The 19,012-nt window shown below is 36.1% G+C and overlaps 2 protein-coding genes and 1 long non-coding RNA gene across 3 annotated transcripts; 2 read left to right on the top strand and 1 right to left on the bottom strand.

Annotated features, from left to right (window-relative positions):
- Nucleotides 6,633-12,769, top strand: LOC109713967 (protein STRUBBELIG-RECEPTOR FAMILY 7-like). Its single transcript, XM_020238301.1, has 16 exons — nucleotides 6,633-6,974; nucleotides 7,678-7,813; nucleotides 7,918-7,989; nucleotides 8,262-8,333; nucleotides 8,429-8,500; nucleotides 8,590-8,661; nucleotides 8,934-9,005; nucleotides 9,104-9,169; nucleotides 9,253-9,318; nucleotides 9,599-9,915; nucleotides 10,098-10,375; nucleotides 10,787-11,058; nucleotides 11,560-11,695; nucleotides 11,782-11,912; nucleotides 12,047-12,203; nucleotides 12,347-12,769. The coding sequence occupies exons 1-16, from the start codon at nucleotides 6,890-6,892 to the stop codon at nucleotides 12,500-12,502; spliced, it is 2,160 nt and encodes a 719-aa protein (XP_020093890.1). The 5' UTR covers nucleotides 6,633-6,889; the 3' UTR covers nucleotides 12,503-12,769.
- On the bottom strand, nucleotides 12,912-16,198 carry LOC109713975 (glucan endo-1,3-beta-glucosidase 6-like). The gene is made up of 3 exons (XM_020238311.1): nucleotides 15,588-16,198; nucleotides 14,274-14,818; nucleotides 12,912-14,043 (listed from the first exon to the last, which is right to left on the bottom strand). Exons 1-3 carry the CDS (start codon nucleotides 15,956-15,958, stop codon nucleotides 13,460-13,462), a joined length of 1,500 nt encoding a protein of 499 aa, XP_020093900.1. The 5' UTR covers nucleotides 15,959-16,198; the 3' UTR covers nucleotides 12,912-13,459.
- LOC109722157 lies at nucleotides 17,065-18,724 on the top strand. The gene is made up of 2 exons (XR_002219387.1): nucleotides 17,065-17,221; nucleotides 18,372-18,724. It is a non-coding gene; the product is annotated as an uncharacterized LOC109722157 (long non-coding RNA).

The raw sequence follows: 19,012 nt of genomic DNA, 5'->3' as shown, positions 1-19,012 counted from the left end.
GATTCGTTGAATGAACAAACTTTTTGTGCGAGGTTCGTCAACAAATTGAAATAATGTGAAGTACCCACCTTATATTTCTATTAGGAAATCTCTTACCCACCAAAATTTGGTATCACTCTTACGTTTCATTTTATTCTTGTTTATGTTCATAATAATACAACATTCCTACCTGTTTGTTATATATGTTATTGTTGTTTTCATTTTTTTTTTATTTGCACTATTTGTAGATTAAACTCATTGATTAGCCATTGTTAGGAATACGTGAACAATTAGTTAGATACCTAACTTAAACTAGTTAGTCAAGTTGGTTATACGTCATGTATCCAATCGTTCTGGTGGTTTCAAATTGTTGCTGTAACTTCTAACGAAGGTACACGCTTGCTTGTTGGCACCCCACATTCATTAATCTAATCATAGTGCTGAGTCCACAGAGATGGATCAGTTGATTGAGATGTGAAACTATAGAGAGGGTGTCCTCAAACCCATTAATTTTTCTCCTAATCTCATTCATTATGTCACGTAGTTTTCAACTATTTTTCACGAGAAATTATTTACTGTTCAGAATCTTGTTTCCAGAAATTGTTACATGTATGCAGTTTATCCATACGCCTCATACACTGCTTCTAATTTTCAGACGATAATTATTTTAAAATTATAATCTAATCAAATTGATGTAATATGTCATGTCTACAGAGCCTGTATATTAAAAAAATTTAAGTTTTGTAAATCCATCACTGCATCAAGTTATCCCAAAAACTAATCGTAAAGAAATGATTGATGTTTAATTTACAAGGTATTGTCATTCAATATTTTTGTTTTTATCATAAGTAGGCTTTTTTAAATATCATTAAGTATATCCAAGAGTCAGATTTTGATTTTTAAATCTCTGTTATAAGTTTTTGGAGGTGCGGTAACCTATTTGTACCATTTTGATTGTTTGTATAATAGTAAGTGTTATTCTCAAGGCCTTTTATTTTACTTATTATAATTTTCTACTTTATATTTGTGTAACACATGTTACACATCTGGGATCTTGTGACGTGCTGGCGACGGAAGGTCGGGTTTTGTTAATAAATGCGCGAGCAATGTCGTTTTGACGTAAACTAATGAAGCAAAAGCACACATCATGCACTCCAATAATGTGAAAAAAGAGAGCGTAGGTGTTACATGTTTATTATTATATCTAATCAACAAATAGTAGGGTTGCATTGCAAATTTAAAAAGGGAAATCCTTTGAATGCTTTGGGACCTCTCACTGTTTTTTTTAACCCCTTTTTCAATAAATAAATAGTATATTTAGATTAATTTTCCTTCTAGCTCTCTCTCTCTATTGCCTAAAAAGATTAATTTAGGTAGAGCTAACATATATGTTATTTCATATGTTTGACTAAGAAAAGTAGGATACAAAAAATTACTATTATATCAAATGAAGAAAATCGAACTTGCTATAAGTTAGGATCAGTTGCAATACTACAGAACTTACAAAAAAAAATGGTTGGAGAGAAATAGTCTAGAAATAAAATCTGTAAGTTGTGAAAAATTGTTTGAAACTTCTTAAAAATAAGTTAGTAATGGAACCAACACCTCTCCTTCCAAAAAGAAAAGGAAACAAAAGTAGAAAAAAAAAAAAGAAGCTAAAATTTACCTAACTCCTCCCGAGTGATTGAGTGCTCGGGTAAGGTCATTATTGATCACCACCCCCGTTTCAGAGGAGATTGCCTGGACACGGTTCACCACATCGTCTACGGACCGGTTGCTTCATCTCCGTTCAAATTTTAACAATGCGCTCAGTACGAAAAATTTTAAAATGTAATGGATGTATTGGAGATGTGGCGTAATAAATCAATCAAAAATCTCCTTTAAGGAATATATTTTCTATCATAATTATAAAAGGTATTTTTATTGTATTTTTATTTGAAAAGAAGAAATATGATTGGCTTGTTATTAATGACGTGATGTAAGTGTGATAGTGTAGAATTTTTCGCTCTGTACATGCCAAAGTGTGTATATCGGATGGAGGTGATTGACTAGTCCATATATTAGGTAGTAGGCTGTTCTTTTTAAAGTCTTAGATATACGGATCAGAAGTAATTTATTAATTTGTTTGCATTCGGTGTATATACATTTTGAAATATATGATATTTACCTTAATATTGCTTATGATATTCAAAAAGCTTATATATAATAGATCTTTTTTTATAATATCGTTATTATACTTAGTTAATATTCTAGTAATAATTTTTTAAATTTTAAAACTTTACATATATAATATATATAATAATAAGTACTTGAGATAGTATACATAGCTTCGGTTGGATTTTTTTATTGTACGGATCATAAAAAAATTTATTGTGGTGCATAGCTAGTACGGATATACAGGGTGTAGGTAATTGTTTGGTTATACGATGGGGGTCACGTCGCAGGCGAAGAAGTCTTCGATTACCTAGACGCATCACTTCACTTATATTTTCTCAACTAAATAATTTTTTTTAGTAAAAAAAATATAATTAAACTAATTTTTAGAAATAAAATAAAACTTTTTTTTAAAAAAATATGATTAGTTGAGATTTGCCTAATTTATACATATATATATTTTTTTTTGGCTTGCCGACGAGTAAGAAAACAAACAGAACTGATTCGAAGTCAGAATTTTCTCCTCTTTCCCTTTATTTTTTGTTGGGACAGCACGGATTCAGAGCGGATTATTTTTTATTTTATTTTTAGCTTTTACTTACTGTCCTATTCGAAGCGGATCGAAACTAAAACAAAATTTTGACAAATTTTTAATGAATTAGAATGAATTTCAAAAAAAAAAAAAATCATCCATCTCTCACTCTTTTTACTTTGTTGATGGAAATGAATTCAGAATAAATTATATATTTTTATATTTCTTATTCTTACTTACCGGTACATTTGCAAACGGATCGAAACGGAATCCACCAACCCGCATCCAATTGCATCCCTACCGACGGGCCGTACGGACTGATGGTAACTCGTGCCAAGTGGCACAGCCTCCGTCGCCAGCTGTCTCATGACGTGGCACGCGGCAATGCGGGGCCCACCCGACGGCGAGAATGCCCGCCACGTCTTAACTCTTTCGTAGAACGGAGAGGAAAGCACCTCGCGCCACTGAGTCCGACATGTGGGGCCGAGCACATTTTAATTAATGCACTAATTTTGTCTTAAGATAAGATAATAATTTCTTCAGAAAATTAGTTTTTTTTCTTTTTGCTTAATAATATGAAAATATATATATGGCCGAGTGTGGGTATTACTATATATTTTATGTGAAAAGAATTGCAACAGAGAATTTTTCCCTCAAAGTCCCCTATTGCGAATCCACCTCAGCAAAAGACGCACTAATAAATTATTTGATAAAAATTTTATGATAACTAAATCGTAATTTTATGCCAATTATTGGGATAGCAATAGGAAAGAAAAAGAGAGAGTTAAATATAGGGTGATAATAAATTTTTATTCATAAAATACGATAATTAATCTTTATAATACTGTAACGATAACGAGTAATATTGTTATTGGCAGAATAGCAAAAATAAAAAAAAAACATGTATGCTATACAAACAAATGTTGTTTAGGAAGCTATCCTTAATGTCAAGGCCTAGATTCTTTGCTTGTGCATTGCAAAATTAAGGAGAGCTCTAAGGTTGAGAGAATTGGATCACTCTTGAGTAGGCAAAAAAAATAGGGCTTGAGCTCATTAGTTCATGACTTTTTTTTCATGCGAGAAATATTACACACCATTATCTGTTTTGTTTATTTTTTAAAATAAATTGACCTAAAAATACAAAACAAATAACTAGATTTCGAACCGATCGTCACTAACATAAGTGACAAAGGGTTTAGTGATTAGTATCCAAAATTTCAAGTTCGAATCCTAATTGATTTACATTTCCAGCTAAATTTAGAATATTCGGTACCGACTCTCAAGTTCTTAGCCAATCTCATAAACTTTTTTTTTTAAAAAAGAAAGATAGTATTTTACTGGCTTCATTTATTTTTTTAGAAATAAATTTAGTTAAAAATATGAAATAATTAGAATTCGAACTTACAATACCAATCATTAATTGTTGTGCCTCTTACTCTTGGAATCGCCGATAAACTTACGAGTCCGGTCGATTTGTGTATCATTGAAACAGTAGGGACAGTCGGTAAACTCATGATTTTGATCGATTCGTATACTATTGGAGCTCTAGTGATCGATTTGCATAGATTTGGAACCCTAGAACTAAAATTGTAAATTGTTATAGAGAGAGAGAGAGAGAGAGAGAGAGAGAGAGAGAGGAAAAGCAAATTATTGTGATGACCCACCACTCTAATCATTTTTGTAGCTTGATTGGGGCTCTGCTAACCCCTTTTTAAAAAAAGCTAAATTAGGCCGTAAAGTCCGGCACAGGAACAATAAAAAAGCAAAAAACATCCCTCCGTCCATCTGTCCACACAGGTGTCCGCATAAAAAATGAACGGTTGATCTCACACTCGACGGAATGTTTTGATACGTCCGTGCGGTCGCTCCCACCGTGCACGTATTTTTTTTTTTCTAAAAAAGTTTTATTCCCCTTACCGACCAGTACCCATAATAATAATAATAACATCGTGTACTGTACGGAAACGTAATTAACTAAAAATTTAATAATTAATAATTTTAAATTTTAAATTTAAAGAATAAGTATTTGATTCTTTTAACTATATTTGTTTTTAAAAGATATAACCGAAGTTTGCTATAAATATTGTTGCTTGGTGTTAGCTATTTATTATTAGATTAAAATATGTCTAATAAGTTGAGTGGTAGATCAAATTATATGTCTAATATTCAGATCAATTGAGTCAGATCGAAATTTATGAAAATTATGGTCCTTAAATATAATCGGCACATATTTTTAAAATAATTAACTATTTGGATTCTTTCTCATCCGACAATAGTAATGGATTCAGCGAATTTATTGGGCTCTCGGAATCAGCAAAAGAAAATAAACCATAAAAAAACAAAATTTCTTTACCTCCCATCAAGTAGGGGACCCACCCACCCTACCAACCAAACTGAGGTGTTATTTTGTTTGTGAAAGAAAAAAGTTAATTGCAATATTTGTTTTTTGTTTTTTTTTTTGAAAAATTTGGTGTTTTTTATGTTTAAACTGGATACATTGTCTTTTTTTTTTCTTTTTTTTTTTTTTTTTTTTTTCGAGAGAGATAGGCAGTATATTATCTGCTTTATTTATTTTATTTAAAAATAAACTTAGTTAGAAATATGAATCAATTAGAATTCGAACTTAGGACCTCAGATACCAATCATTAAGTTTTTTGCCACTTGCGTTAGGAATAATCGGTAATTGAAAATATTGTTAAACACTTGAAAAGATCGATGCCGAAATAATCATTACGGTCTATCTGAATAAAAAATATTGTATTACAATTGATGTGATTTATTTTATTAAAATTATTTAATCGAAATCAAACAAAATTTAACTATAAAAATTAAAGATCTAGTAGGAAAAAAAGGAGATTCGAAATATAGAGATAAGGTTTAGAAAAAAATAGAGCAATTAAGGGTACGTTTGGTTCTGAAAAATAATATGAAATAATTATTGTACTTTAAAAAATTAAGTTCATAAAGAACGGTATTGAACTATTTTATATTTAATATTCCCTCTTATATTTAGATTTGAGACTTTTTACAATGCTTATGACGTGAATTTGAATTAAATAAGAGAATATTAAAATGATAGAAGTCTGGCGTAACTCGAATTTAGGACTTTTTCCTCTGATATCATATTAAATTATACAAAACACATATTATATTCTAAAAGCTTAATTTCGTAGAGAGCAGTGTTTAAATATTTTTATATTTAACATGTTCAAAATAAAATCGTGAAAAATAATTTTTCAGTAGAAAAAAGTGTTATATTTTCTAGTATTTTGTTTGTAAGAAAAAAAAATAATTTTACGTCAACATTTCTTTGATTGAATGGAAAAAAAATCACATTGTTTGGTTAGATAAAAATATGAATGAGAATTTTTTTACACAGTTTGAGTTTTAATTTTTTACCGGAAAATAGCAAAAAAAGAAAATTTTATTTTTTTTTCAAATTCATAAAAAAAAATCTTATAGATAAATATTTTTACGTCGAACAAAATAAATAAAAAAATATTTTTATATCGAAAATATTTTTTTGATTTATTTTATACCTAACCAAACGCTTCCTAACCCAAAAAATTTAAGAGAAAAAATAGACACAAAGTGATGGATTTTACTGTGTAACTATGGTACAATGTGGTTATTTATTTATTTATTTTATAGGAGCACTATATAAAAAAAAAAAAAGAAAAAAAAAAAAAAAAAAAAAAAAAAACACCGATACCGTGGGCCCACAATCCCATGGCCCAATCTAGTTCAACGTTCCACGTGGGCCCCACAACTGTCCTACGAGTTCTCGTCACCTCCGGTAACATTACCGCCCATTTCCTTTTCAATTAACGTCACCTCTCACTCTCAGTGAAATAAAAAAGCTCTCTTTTAATCGTCCTCGAAAACGAAAAAAGAGAGAAAAAACAAGAAAAAAAATCCGAATAATTCGTCGAAAATTTAAATTTACCACCGCGCTTTTGGATTATTCATCTCGGTTCTTGTGCCAGCTTGCTTTTTTATGCAGATTCCAACTTAAAAAAATGCAAAAAAAAAAAGTAGGGGGAAATATAAAAGCTAGAGAGCAGGAAAAAACAGAGCTTTTTCTTCTTTTTTATTCAGTTTAGAGGAGAGACAGACAGAGAGGGAGAGGGAGAGAGAAAGAGGCGAAGGCCGTTGGTTGGGAAGATGAGAGGGTGGTGAAGAGGAGGAGAGAGAAAGAGAAAGAAGAGAAAGAGAGAGAGAGAGATGGGTGGGATTAAAGCTCTAATTTTGGCATGCATTTTGGTGTTGAATCAAAGCTTTGTTTTTGGAAACACTGACCAAAATGATGGTGCGTGAGCTTTTTCTAATTTTTGGGCCTTTTTCTTTTTTTTTTTTAAATTTTCCTCTTACTAGATTGTAGTAGGAAAGTTAGGGAGTGGGCATGGGGCATTCAGAGGAATGTTCTGTATTGACGTTGTTGAATCCCTCACTCTCTTTTTTTCTTTTTTTTCCCCTGTCAAAGAAGAAAAGTTGTTGTTTGATTGGTATCTTTGTGCTTTTCTCCTTTTTTTTTCCTTTTTTTTTTTTATGATTCTATCTTTTTGGGGTTTTGAAGCTCACTATTTGAAGGTGAGCAAGTGGGTTGTCTTGTTTTTAGGCATAAAAATCATTTTTTTTCTTGGTTGCGCTCGTAATTTAGATGTTTTAATTCAATTCATAACAAGTATTCCAATGAACATTTTCTATTTTTGGCAAATAATTGTTTGGATTGTAGAAGTGAATTTTGTTGGACTTGAAAAAGCTCATATCTTTTTAAGGAAAAAGAGGAAGTACACTGTTCGAGACTTAATATTGGAATGAACTTCTCTTCATGATTTTAGTTTTCTATGACAGATGAAGAAGAAAAGAGACACAAATCCATCTTCATGGACCCAAAATTGTGTTGAAAACATTAGATATTCTTTATTAGTTGGAAAAAAGTGATGCCCAATCATTTACTCTACCCAATCAATGGTAATGAGTTTTTCTCCATTTTTATTCTTTGCATGCAGTTTCTGCTCTCAATGTATTGTACACAAGCTTCAATTCACCCTCACAGCTTACGGGTTGGTCCTCCGCAAACAGCGGCGATCCCTGCGGACAGGCATGGCTCGGCGTTACCTGCGCCGGTTCTTCGGTTAAATCAATGTGAGCCTAGCTTTGCGGTGTAACTTATTTGCAGTTGAATCAATTCCATCTGATTGTTTTTTTTTTTTTTTTCTGCTTGTTGTTTGCTGTTATAACTCTACCAGTAAATTATCTGGAATGGGACTTACCGGGAATTTAGGCTACAATTTGAATAACATGGCTTCGCTCACTGAGCTGTGAGTTTGATCTTTCTTGTTTTGTAATTTTGCTTTATGATCGGTTTCATTTTATGCCGTTATGTTTGATCTCGTCTTTCTTTAGTTACGTTCTCAGAGTTTCAATTTCGATAACTCAGTCCCTGCAGTTTGTTCTGCGTAAAACTTTCGGGATGTTGACCCTGTGCCTTTTTCGGGATTGAACTGTGAAAACGTGACAACTTGATTGGAATCTGGGTCAAACTTTCGGGACTTAATGGAGAATTGGTTTTAATCTCTTGATTTTGACGCAGTGATTTAAGCAACAACAATCTTGGCGGTGGTCAACAGATACCTTATAATCTTCCTCCTAATCTCGAGAGATTGTAAGTTATGCCGATTTTTCTGGTTTCAACTCTTTTTTCTTTTTCTTTTTTTAAATTTTTGATAGTGAATATTATATGATGAATTTTATCTGCAGTAATCTTGCTGGGAACCAATTTAACGGAAATCTACCTTACTCAATTTCTTATATGGTTACTCTCAAATATCTGTAAGTGGACTTCTTAATGAAGTCAATTTTGCTATCTCTTGCCCTTTCTTTCGATAGTTTATTACATAACTTGAGTGTTTTGAATGTAGAATTCTTGGTCATAATCAACTCCAGGGAAATCTCACCGATATATTCTACAAACTTACCAATTTGACCACTATGTGAGTGTTCTTCTGATCGATCTCATTTATTAGTTCGACTACAAAAGCATGTGCTTTTTCGTGATCTATACGGATGGTTAGTTACCTTAAATGGAAACTCGGGCGATTTCCTTGTTATAATTTCCTTGTTAGTAAACTAGGTGATTGAATTACTTGAGATATTCTTTCACTGAAGAATTAATGTCTACATACCGAAATGCTAATTTTCAGTCTCTTGCATCATATCGGGCCTTTCTGTTTAATGTTTTTAAAATTACGAATTCATGCTGCAGGGACCTCTCCTTTAATTCTCTCACCGGTGACCTCCCTCAAAGCTTCAGCTCCTTGACGAGTTTGAATACTCTGTAAGGACGACCCTAAGCTGTCTATAATTGATATTATGCACAAGAGTGATTTATGTTTATGTATAAATATATTGACTCCTTCGATATCTCTACATCAGTTATGTGCAGAACAACCAATTTACTGGCACCATAGATGTCCTTGCTGCTCTTCCCCTTGAAGATTTGTAAGTTTCTATTTATTTTTTAACAAAAGGGAAAAGAAACTCTATTTGTGTTGTAAAAATGATTTGTCTCCTCGTGCCTGCAGGAATGTTGAAAGTAACCGCTTTACCGGCTGGATTCCTGATCGGCTTCAAAAGATTAATAACCTTCAGTGAGTAGTCCTTTGATTTTAGAACACACTACACAATTGGCCACATATTATGACGTTTCATTTAATTTCCCTAACAATCACGTGGCAACTGATTCATCATCATCTTCAAGAAATTGAAAGTTCAGTGACTCAACAGCAACAAATTGGAGTTTAGCGACCTAAATGGAACTTTGATAAGTTTAACTAGTGACCAGTGGACCATGGTGCAATTTACCCATTTTGATAAGATCATGCATACTATTAGTTATTTACATCTCATATGTATAATTCTCTTTCATAGGACCGGTGGTAATTCCTGGAGCTCTGGCCCTGCGCCTCCACCTCCACCATATACGCCTCCTCCGCCGGGTCGAAAAGTAAACCCGGGTCAGAACTCCAATAGTGGTAACAACCCATCAAGCGGCGGGGGAAGTGGTGGTGGTGGAAGTTCTGGTATAGGTGGTGGGGGCATAGCTGGAATTATCATATCCGTATTGGCCGTAGGTGGAATAGTTGCGTTCTTCTTGGTTAAGAAGAAAAGTTGGAAAGGGGAACAGAATCCCGAGCAGAAACAGCCTTTTGCCCCTTTTGCGCCTTTTGCTTCAAATGGAGAAAAAGGTAATTTTACGCCGATGCAGAAACTCGTACTCCCACTTCTGAAGAGTCGTGTGATTTTCTTTCTTCACATTTGCACTAATAATGCACCATTTTCCCACCTTTCTAACATTTTGCTTGCTATTCTTAGTTGTATAGATTCAATATACGTTATTTATCACTTTCGTGTTACTGTTATGCTGCAGAGATGAAATTGACGCAGACCGTTTCCATACTCGACAATTCAGCATTGCCTCCAGCTGCTCCGATCAGCCTTAAACCTCCTCCTAAAATCCACAAGTCATTTGATGAAAATGACACCTCAAACAAGCCTGTTGCAAAGAAAACTGATTTGGCTCCCATAAAAGCAACGGTGTATTCCATAGCTGATTTGCAAATGGCAACCAACAGCTTCAGCGTGGACAATCTTGTTGGAGAAGGGTCCTTTGGGCGTGTTTATAGAGCTGAATTTGACGATGAAAAGGTTTGCTTCTCTATTGGTCTTGGAATTAATCTCCTCCCTGCTGTTCCAGTATCTAAAGAAGTTTAGTTAGTATCTAGTGCTTAAAAATTAGTATTCTTTTCTTTGTCGAACCAACGATACTTTGATCTTGGTCGCTTTGTCGTAAATAGCATATTACAGGAGGTTCATTCTCCGTGCGTAAAGAGCACGACTTTGTTGAATGTAAGAAAAGGGATAATGTTTCAATATTTCTACGTCTGAAAAAAGCAAATTATCATTCATATTTCGCAGTTGAAGTAAATTTTTTATCTTTCAGTTAGATAGTTTAAATGCATGATATTTTTAATTAAGCGTGGCTCTTTTCACTATCCAATCTTCATTCATTGACAAACATTGAACAGAGCAAACTCTAAATTTGTCTATTTGTTATAGGTTCTGGCTGTGAAGAAAATAAACTTTAATGCTCTTCCCAATTTGTCATCTGGCGACTTCATTGAGTTGGTCTCAAACATCTCATGCTTGCATCATCTGAATCTATCCGAGCTGGTTGGCTACTGTAATGAACACGGGCAGCACTTGCTGGTCTATGAGTTCCACGGAAACGGCTCACTGCATGATTTCCTTCGCCTCCCCGATGACTACAACAAGCCACTGTCATGGAATCAGCGCGTCAAGATCGCACTGGGCTCTGCACGGGCGCTAGAGTAAGTCAAATAGACAGAATATCATTTTTATTTTATTTTTAATTATTCTTTGGAGATCTGTGCATGTTTGGCCTAGCTTTTGGAGTAGTTATTCTACTTTTCAAAGCAGTAATTAGACTCTTGGCAAACAAGAAATCTATATATTTTACTGTGGTAGAGAGTTGAATGAGCTTCTTAGCTCCAAATATCATTTGAAGCTTCTGTCTTTTGCCGCAGCTTTGCTTCATCCGTGCCGAGCAGCCACTCGGTAATTTTGTTTTGTAGTAGATAACTGAGAAATAGTGCAATGCAATATTTCTTTTATATGAACTGCTAAAGGATAGTGGTGTTTCCAATAATCGAGGGCAACTTGTTATCTCTTCTTCTTTCTTTTTCCCCCTTCGCTATAGTTTTCGTTTAATCTATACAAGATGATGCCTATTCTCTTTGTAGTCAAATTTGTGGGCCTATTGACGTTGAATAATACCTTGATCATTTTGTCTGTACAAATTTTATTTCCAGGTATCTGCATGAAGTATGCTCGCCGTCTATCATCCATAAACATTTCAAGTCATCAAACATTTTATTGGACATGGAGCTCAACCCTCACGTTTCAGATTCTGGGCTTGCGAGCCTTGTTCCAAACCCAGAATTCCAGGTATGAAGATGCAACCTAATGTATTTTTACTCCATACCAAAATTGAAAAAGGTAGATCTAACATACTTGAAAAATGACTTCTATAGGCATCAGATGAGAACTCCGGATACACTGCTCCGGAGGTTTCCATGTCCGGCCAGTATAGTCTCAAGAGCGACATTTACAGCTTCGGAGTGGTCATGCTGGAGCTCTTGACTGGGCGGAAGCCTTTCGACGGGTGATTCTTCATTTCAGCACTCTTCTAGATCATGAAAATTAAGATTATAAAAGTTAATTCAAATTTGATCTGTAATTTCCTCGACCTAAAATTCGATCTACTGAAATGCTGTCTGTTCTGACAAACTGCGGCAGCTCTAGACCGCGATCTGAGCAGTCGTTGGTTCGGTGGGCTACTCCCCAGCTGCACGACATCGATGCTTTAGACCGGATGGTTGATCCGGCCCTTCAGGGGTTATACCCGGCGAAATCTCTCTCTAGGTTCGCAGATGTTATTGCTCTGTGTGTTCAGGTATGTTGCACATCTGAACTTATAATACTTTCAGTTTCATAGTTTGGAAACACAATAAGAGTTCAGTCTAGATTCACCATCGTACAAAAGAGATGAAAAAAAACGTAAATTCAACTTCATAACCCCGACATTTATTACGGCAGCCCGAGCCAGAATTTAGGCCGCCCATGTCGGAAGTCGTGCAAGCATTAGTTCGCCTGGTGCAAAGGGCCAACATGAGTAAGCGGATGGTCGGAGGAGATGGGCAAGGCTCTCCCTGGCGATCGGATGAGACCGATACGCCAGACTATACGTTCTAAGCTGTGTATTTGTCGGTTAGCTTCTCCTCGTTTAATCGGGTGATTATATATATATATATATATATATTGTTTCCTTAGTACATATTTTGCGGGTGTTATGCTTGCGATTACGGCTGTATCATAAGTATCATAATTCCATTATTTTTTTCCTTTTCCTTGCAACTTTGCATACTTTGGCGTGGTGATAACCTATAGCCTATTTTGTATAAATGTTATTTGAGCAAATTTTGTTGATCCAGTGAGAGGTAACAGTAACACTCAAAATAACAAGGTGACTCATCTAGAGTTTCTATTATAGTTGTTGCTGTGTTTTTTTTTTTTTTTTTTTTTTTTTTTTTGAGAGTAATTTGACCAGTTGCTAAAACTAATTCATTGCATAGAGAAGTTGTGGTGGATAAAGATAAATTAAACAGAGAACTGGATAAAGTAAGCAATATGCACAAAATATATCATGAATCAATTTGTTTTACAGTGTAATACTATGTACTGGAAGAGTGTTGTGAAACTCTAACCGAAGAAAATGCCAACTGTTAGTTGGCTTATTCTAATCAAATACATAATTACTTAATGAATCAGAATGTAAGAGTTTAAAAGAATCACTCTTATCTTAAATCTAAATTGCAAGTAATTTCAGAGTGGATTAATTTCAGGCATCTCCTGGGCAATAGTTTCCTGAGATAAGAGCATATCTCAACAATCTCTGCTCCCTTCCACAAGGGGCCTCTTGCCCTACAAGGAGATGCTATGGACTGAGATTTTGTCTGCCGCGTTCTTTTCATCTCATCTTAATTTTTAATCCTAAGTTCAATCTTTTTCGTGCGTAAAAGTTTGTTTTTTAGAATGCACCCTACTTTCTTTGGGAAACTGTTGTGCGCATCTGGTGTATAAACATCCATTCCATCTTAAACTTCTATCTTTTCCGAAGATGAGATGCATGAGATGTTCAGATGCACTGTTTTATAGGTTTATCGCCGCCAAACCGACTGCTGCTAGCACACTCCAAATCCCAACCACGGCCGACGCCCTCGCGACGGCCCTGTCGGTGTTCGAAGTCAGCTCGTGCCTCCCCGTGTCGATCATGATCTCAAACCTGCAGGTCCCTTGCGACGGATCGGTCTGCGTGATCACTGACAGGTTCGAAAACATGCAGGCCCCCTTCTGCTGGTTCGCTGTCTGGTAGAACTGGTTGAACGCGTACGATACGTTGCTCCGCGCGTCGAGCCCGCTGCACGACGAGCCGTAGCTGAGGCTGGTGCAGTCGCTGTACTGGCATGCGTAGTCGACGGCTCCTGGGATGTTAGGGTCTGCAATGCTGGCCTCCGGCGCCAGGACGCACCACTGCCGGTCCAAGTACTTTACGCCCACTGCGCCGGTTAAGTTCTGGCCATTTTCCAACGTAAGCGGGTACTTGACCGTGCCGTCGTAGTACAAGAGGCCCCAGTGCCGCTCAAAGTTGCCCGGCTGGATGCTCTTTGCGTCCTCGTCGATCAGCGCGAAGATGTAGATCTCCGGCGGCGTCGGCCGCTTCGGCGTGCCCATGCCTGGAGTGACAAAAAACCACTCAGTAAATGTTCAGCGCCCCACTAAATTCGTTATCTCCAGCAGAGTATTTGATAAATAGAAAAAAAAAAATCGAAACTTGCGCAATGATCGAAAGTTGAATCAAAATATTTGACCGTTAAAGCTCAATTGAGCGGCCTAAGATGGACGATAAGAGCGCCTTGTGCGTTTGATTTTGAATTTTTTGAGAGCCGAAAACACCAATGCTCACCTCGTGTGATCCGGTCGATGAGGCCCTGGTTGAACCTGCCAGCATACTCCAAATTGGCATTCGGGTCCCCATCCGTAGGCCACCCAATCTCCCCCACAATAACGTTCATGGACCCGAACCCGTTCTTCTCCAGAGCCCATATCAACGTGTCATAGTTTGCCTCAAACACGTTGGTGTAGGTCACACTCCCGTCGACCACCGGCGCCGCGCCCCCGCCGAAGAAGGCGTAGTCGATGGGGAAGTGCGGGTCGGCGTAGAGGCTCAGGAACGGGTAGATGTTGATGGCGACCGGGGCGCCGTTGTTCTGCAGGAATCCGACGATGCTGATCATCAGGTCGCGGATGTCGGCCCGGAAGTCGCCCCCCGAGGGCACCCCGGTCGACGTCTCATAGACGTCGGCGTTCAGCGGGACGGTCGCGTGCACCTGCCGCCCTAGACCTGCTTTAATCAGCGCGGCCTGGATGTTCTGCAGGGCCGGAAAAGTTGTTTGCTGGTAGAGACTCTTGTACGTCTTCAGAAACGGCTCGTTGCCCACGGCTACGTACCTTACATAACATACACAGACAAAACTGAGCCTCTGTTTTCTTAAATTATAACATCTCAATTTTTCTATTAATCTTTAGGTTGCGAGCTACCACAAAAGATGTTACATGCCGTAATGTCTAAGTAAATGACATTTCCATACAAAATTAGTCATGTATTGTAATGTCAAAAGAGATAAACTTAGTTAGAAATGTGAATCAATAAGGATTTGAATTTAGGACCTCGAATATCAACCATAAAATCTTTTATCACTTGCTCTAGAAACAGTCGGTATTAAAAAAAAAGAAAAAAAAAAAAAGTTTGTTTGTAATGCACCGCACATGCATGCATATTTTCAGTGGGTTAGCATGCTTTCCCCTTTGTGATCTGGAACAACTTTCTGGGAAATGGAAACTTTTTGTTTTAACTTTTGAAAAAAAAAAGAGGGACTTTTTTAAGTATAAAAAAATAATAAACAATTCGACTATCCAAAATAATAAAATAGGTTAAGGCCACAAATTGAAGGGACTTAAGATGGGCCCTTATGTATGCATTATTTTAAAATCTTATTATTTGATGGAAAAATCATGTAACATCAAAAGTTTGAATTTTATTATTATATATTCATTATTATATATTCATCTATACGTAGGCCCCGCGCTTTAAAAGAAAATTTGAATGACTTGATTGGACATAACTTGCATTTTGTCAAAAATAGATAAGTTTACATAACTAATATATAATTATGTATATCTTATTTGGTTGAATGAAGTGTAGCACTTTACTACTGACCTGATGTCGACGCCGAACTTAGAGATGTAGTAGGAGACGTTCTGCATGACCCACTGCTCGGCGACGCGGACGCTACTGGCAAGCGGCACGAGGTACTCGTTGGGGATGCCGAGCATGACTTGAATTCCAGACCTGCCGAGCGCGCGCAGCGCCAGGTCGTCGGCCTCGAACAGCTTCACCTTCGCGAACCCGTTGTCTTGCAGCAGCCGCACCGTGATATCTGGCGGCAATGGGTGCGTCGCCCGCGTCCCCCAGTTTATCCCCATCGCCTGCGCCTGCGCCTGCGCCTGCGCCTGCGCCTGCGCCGTCGACAGCAGAACCCCCACCGCGAGACCAAGCAGAACTAGACTACAATAAGCTCGACATCCCATCGCGCTTTCGCCGCGAATGTTTGAATGATAGCAAATAAAAAGATGCTTCTCTTTTGCTTTCCTTTTTAATTTTTCCGTGCCTCTTAGGTGTATATATATATGTAAAGGGATTGAAATTTGAGAGGTGGGGGAAAGGAATATGAGAAGGGAGAAAACAAGAAGGAATCAGATTCTCCAGTTTTTGGAGAAAAAAACCTGGGCATGTAAATTTGGTCAGGGAAAGGAAAGGATATGGGAATTGGACGATCCCATGGGGATGCTATTTCCACTTCCCCACGGCATGCAGTTTGCTTTTAAGCATGTTTGGGTTTCTCGAACAGCTTCTCTACTGCAAAGCAAAAGATAATTTAAACATATATACAAAGTTATTTTACTGGTAAAAAAATTTGTTAAAACACAGCTTATTTGCCTGCTATTGAGGTATGTCTGATACTATTATATATGTTTAATACTGTTGGGTATTACTGAAAATTTGATCTAGTAAAATATGATCTATGATTAGTTTTAACACACTCACTCACGTACACAATAAATGCTAGATAAATTGTGTTACGTGCTTATATAATGAAAGAGACAGTGAATTAGTTAATAGGCATACCATAAAATAATAAAATTTTTTGAAAGAAAGAAAGTTTGGAACTGGCTAAACTATACTATCTAAAAAATTGACTTAATATAGAATAGAATGGTTCAGAACAGTCCGATTCACATGACGTACTATCACACACAAAAAGCAACAAAGTAATTTGTTACTGCAGTTATGTGCACCGTATTCAGCCAAAATTTCAATTGTCAAAAATAAAATCTTTGTTTAAAAAATTTTATTTTATTTTGCGGATAAAATTTGTTTTTTAAAAAATGACAAATTATATATACTTTTTTTTTTATATGGTTTGACCAGCCTGAAACTGATCACGTTCGTATTCAATAATCAAATGAGTCGAATCAATCTAAAGTTACATTTAAAAATTTATAACTTTGATATTTAATATTTAAGCAAAATACAATTCATAGATGAACAAAAAATAACTTGGTTTGATACTCGTTGGGTGGTTGTTTATAAAACGTTAAGGGTTCATTTCAAATTAGTCCTTTGGTGAGGGGTTCACAGTACATTTTACTACCCACTCAAAACCTAGGGTTTGGAAGTTCTCTCGCCCCTGCGCAATGAGAGGCGGCGCCGGGTCTCTCTACTACTAAATCGCTTTTCGCGTTCTAAATTTTGTGAATTAGGGTTTTGATCATACTTCGCCCCCTTAATCCGTATCCTATTTACATGTTTTTGATCATGTATATTTGAGTGCCCAGTGATGAGATCTTGTAGATTGCAAGTGCCGTATGATTAATTCAGCTTTTAAAAGTAGCTGTTTCTATGATTTCAAATGTCGTTTCTGAGGGCTCAAGAGTTTTGCATAATTTATTTTTTTATTGATAATTTTTAGCTATTTTGCATGATTTATTTTACCAAATTTGAGTATTTTTACTGTATTCTAGAATATATCCATGTAAATCATATACAGCAAATGGTATTAATTAAGATTAATTTGTTAGTTACTCTCATTACGAAGAAATTTCTCTCCGAATCATCAACTGTTCTCACACTGCAGTTGTAATTGGTTCATTTCTTGCATAGAGATTACGATGTGCCAAGATGAAATTAATTTGTTTACATTTGTAGGATTCTTTGTTGGATTGAGGCATATGATCTAGTGCTAGTCCATCTCTGTATCAGGTGGTAAATTCTTATTTGTACTGTTGATATGCTACTAAATAAGCAATTTTAATGTCCAATGAGGAGGATTCAGGATCGCAAGTGCCGAATGAATAACCAGAAGTAGCTGTTGTGCATGATATTAATTTGCTATCTGAGGACTCTTTATGCTTTTGAATTATTTTTGCTTGAGTAATTTATGTTGATTAATATTTCTATGGTATCTGCTGCAAATTTATGTTTGCATCTCGAGTAAATAGGCTGAATGTTTACAGCATTTTGTGTTTCCTTTCGACTGACCTTAGATCAACCATTTTGCAGGATATCCTGATGAATTGCTACAGTTTGAATTTATATAATTCTGTCGAATGGCATATATCTAATAGCATTTGCTTAGTTCGCGGCGTATTTTTCAACTTTGGTCATCATGATGAGTTAGCGATTATTCATCCGATGAATGCTTGTGAAATACTAGCAGTCTCATTAGATGCAAACTGTTAGTTCCCTCTAATTCACTTATGATTGAGGATCAATTGTCTTGGTTCGATCAATTTGTTGAGTTTAAATCAAGTTTTGGGCTTTTGCTGTACTAGAAAGTTTAAATGAGATTCAGGAAAGTGAACTTCTTTACTTGTGCTTCTAGTGAGAAACTATTGTAGAATTTCGATAAATACTTGGGTGTTTTCTTAAGCAGGCACTCAGATAACAGATATGCGGAAGATATGGGGAGGTGCAGTAAAGCTCAGCGGTCACCTCTCAACTGTTACATCCATGCAAGAAGACCTTTTCTGACACTTGGGCAGCAATTTGCGAATGGAAATAAGAAGAAGAAGAAAGAGAAGCATTGAACCGACAGAAACGAATGCGATAATCTCAAAAGTTCTGCAGAAATGTTATACTGGTCAGGGATGTAATCGTCATCGGTGTCTGCAGGTTGCATTTAAGACATTGTTAAGTTTAACCATATCATTTGCGGCTTGTATATTTCAGATTTAAGGCATTCAATTGTTACTTTGGTTTAGTAGTAAAAAGTTTTTTTCTTTTTTTGGCTTTCTTTTTCTTCTTGCCCTGTTGAAGCAAACCATACATGTGTTCCAGAGAATTTCGGTAATGAGCTTGACATCATGGAACTTTTGTCCGTCCTAAGTTCCCAATGCGCTAAATAGAATGTGTCAAATTTGAACACTTTAACTTTTCTAGAGGTAATAGCATTTGCTAGTGACTAGTAACAAAACTATGCAAGCACACAAGAGCTTGCTCATAAGAATTTCAAATCCTTGTAAATTTTCCAACCAATATATCAAACATCAAATTAGTTGGATCACGGATAATCTGTTTAAGTT

The sequence above is a fragment of the Ananas comosus genome, linkage group 1, assembly GCF_001540865.1.
Source record: "Ananas comosus cultivar F153 linkage group 1, ASM154086v1, whole genome shotgun sequence".
Lineage (NCBI taxonomy): Eukaryota > Viridiplantae > Streptophyta > Magnoliopsida > Poales > Bromeliaceae > Ananas > Ananas comosus.
Note: the sequence above shows the minus strand (reverse complement) of the source record. Positions and strands in the feature narration are given on the sequence as shown.

Coding starts and splice junctions, on each gene's coding strand:
- LOC109713967 (XM_020238301.1), top strand. CDS start 6,890: ATGGGTGGGATTAAAGCTCTAATTTTGGCATGCATTTTGGTGTTGAAT. Junction 8,662..8,933: donor CTTACCAATTTGACCACTAT/GTGAGTGTTCTT, acceptor TTCATGCTGCAG/GGACCTCTCCTTTAATTCTC. Junction 9,170..9,252: donor GCTCTTCCCCTTGAAGATTT/GTAAGTTTCTAT, acceptor TCGTGCCTGCAG/GAATGTTGAAAGTAACCGCT.
- LOC109713975 (XM_020238311.1), bottom strand. CDS start 15,958: ATGGGATGTCGAGCTTATTGTAGTCTAGTTCTGCTTGGTCTCGCGGTG. Junction 14,819..15,587: donor AAGTTCGGCGTCGACATCAG/GTCAGTAGTAAA, acceptor ATGTTATGTAAG/GTACGTAGCCGTGGGCAACG. Junction 14,044..14,273: donor CATCGACCGGATCACACGAG/GTGAGCATTGGT, acceptor TTGTCACTCCAG/GCATGGGCACGCCGAAGCGG.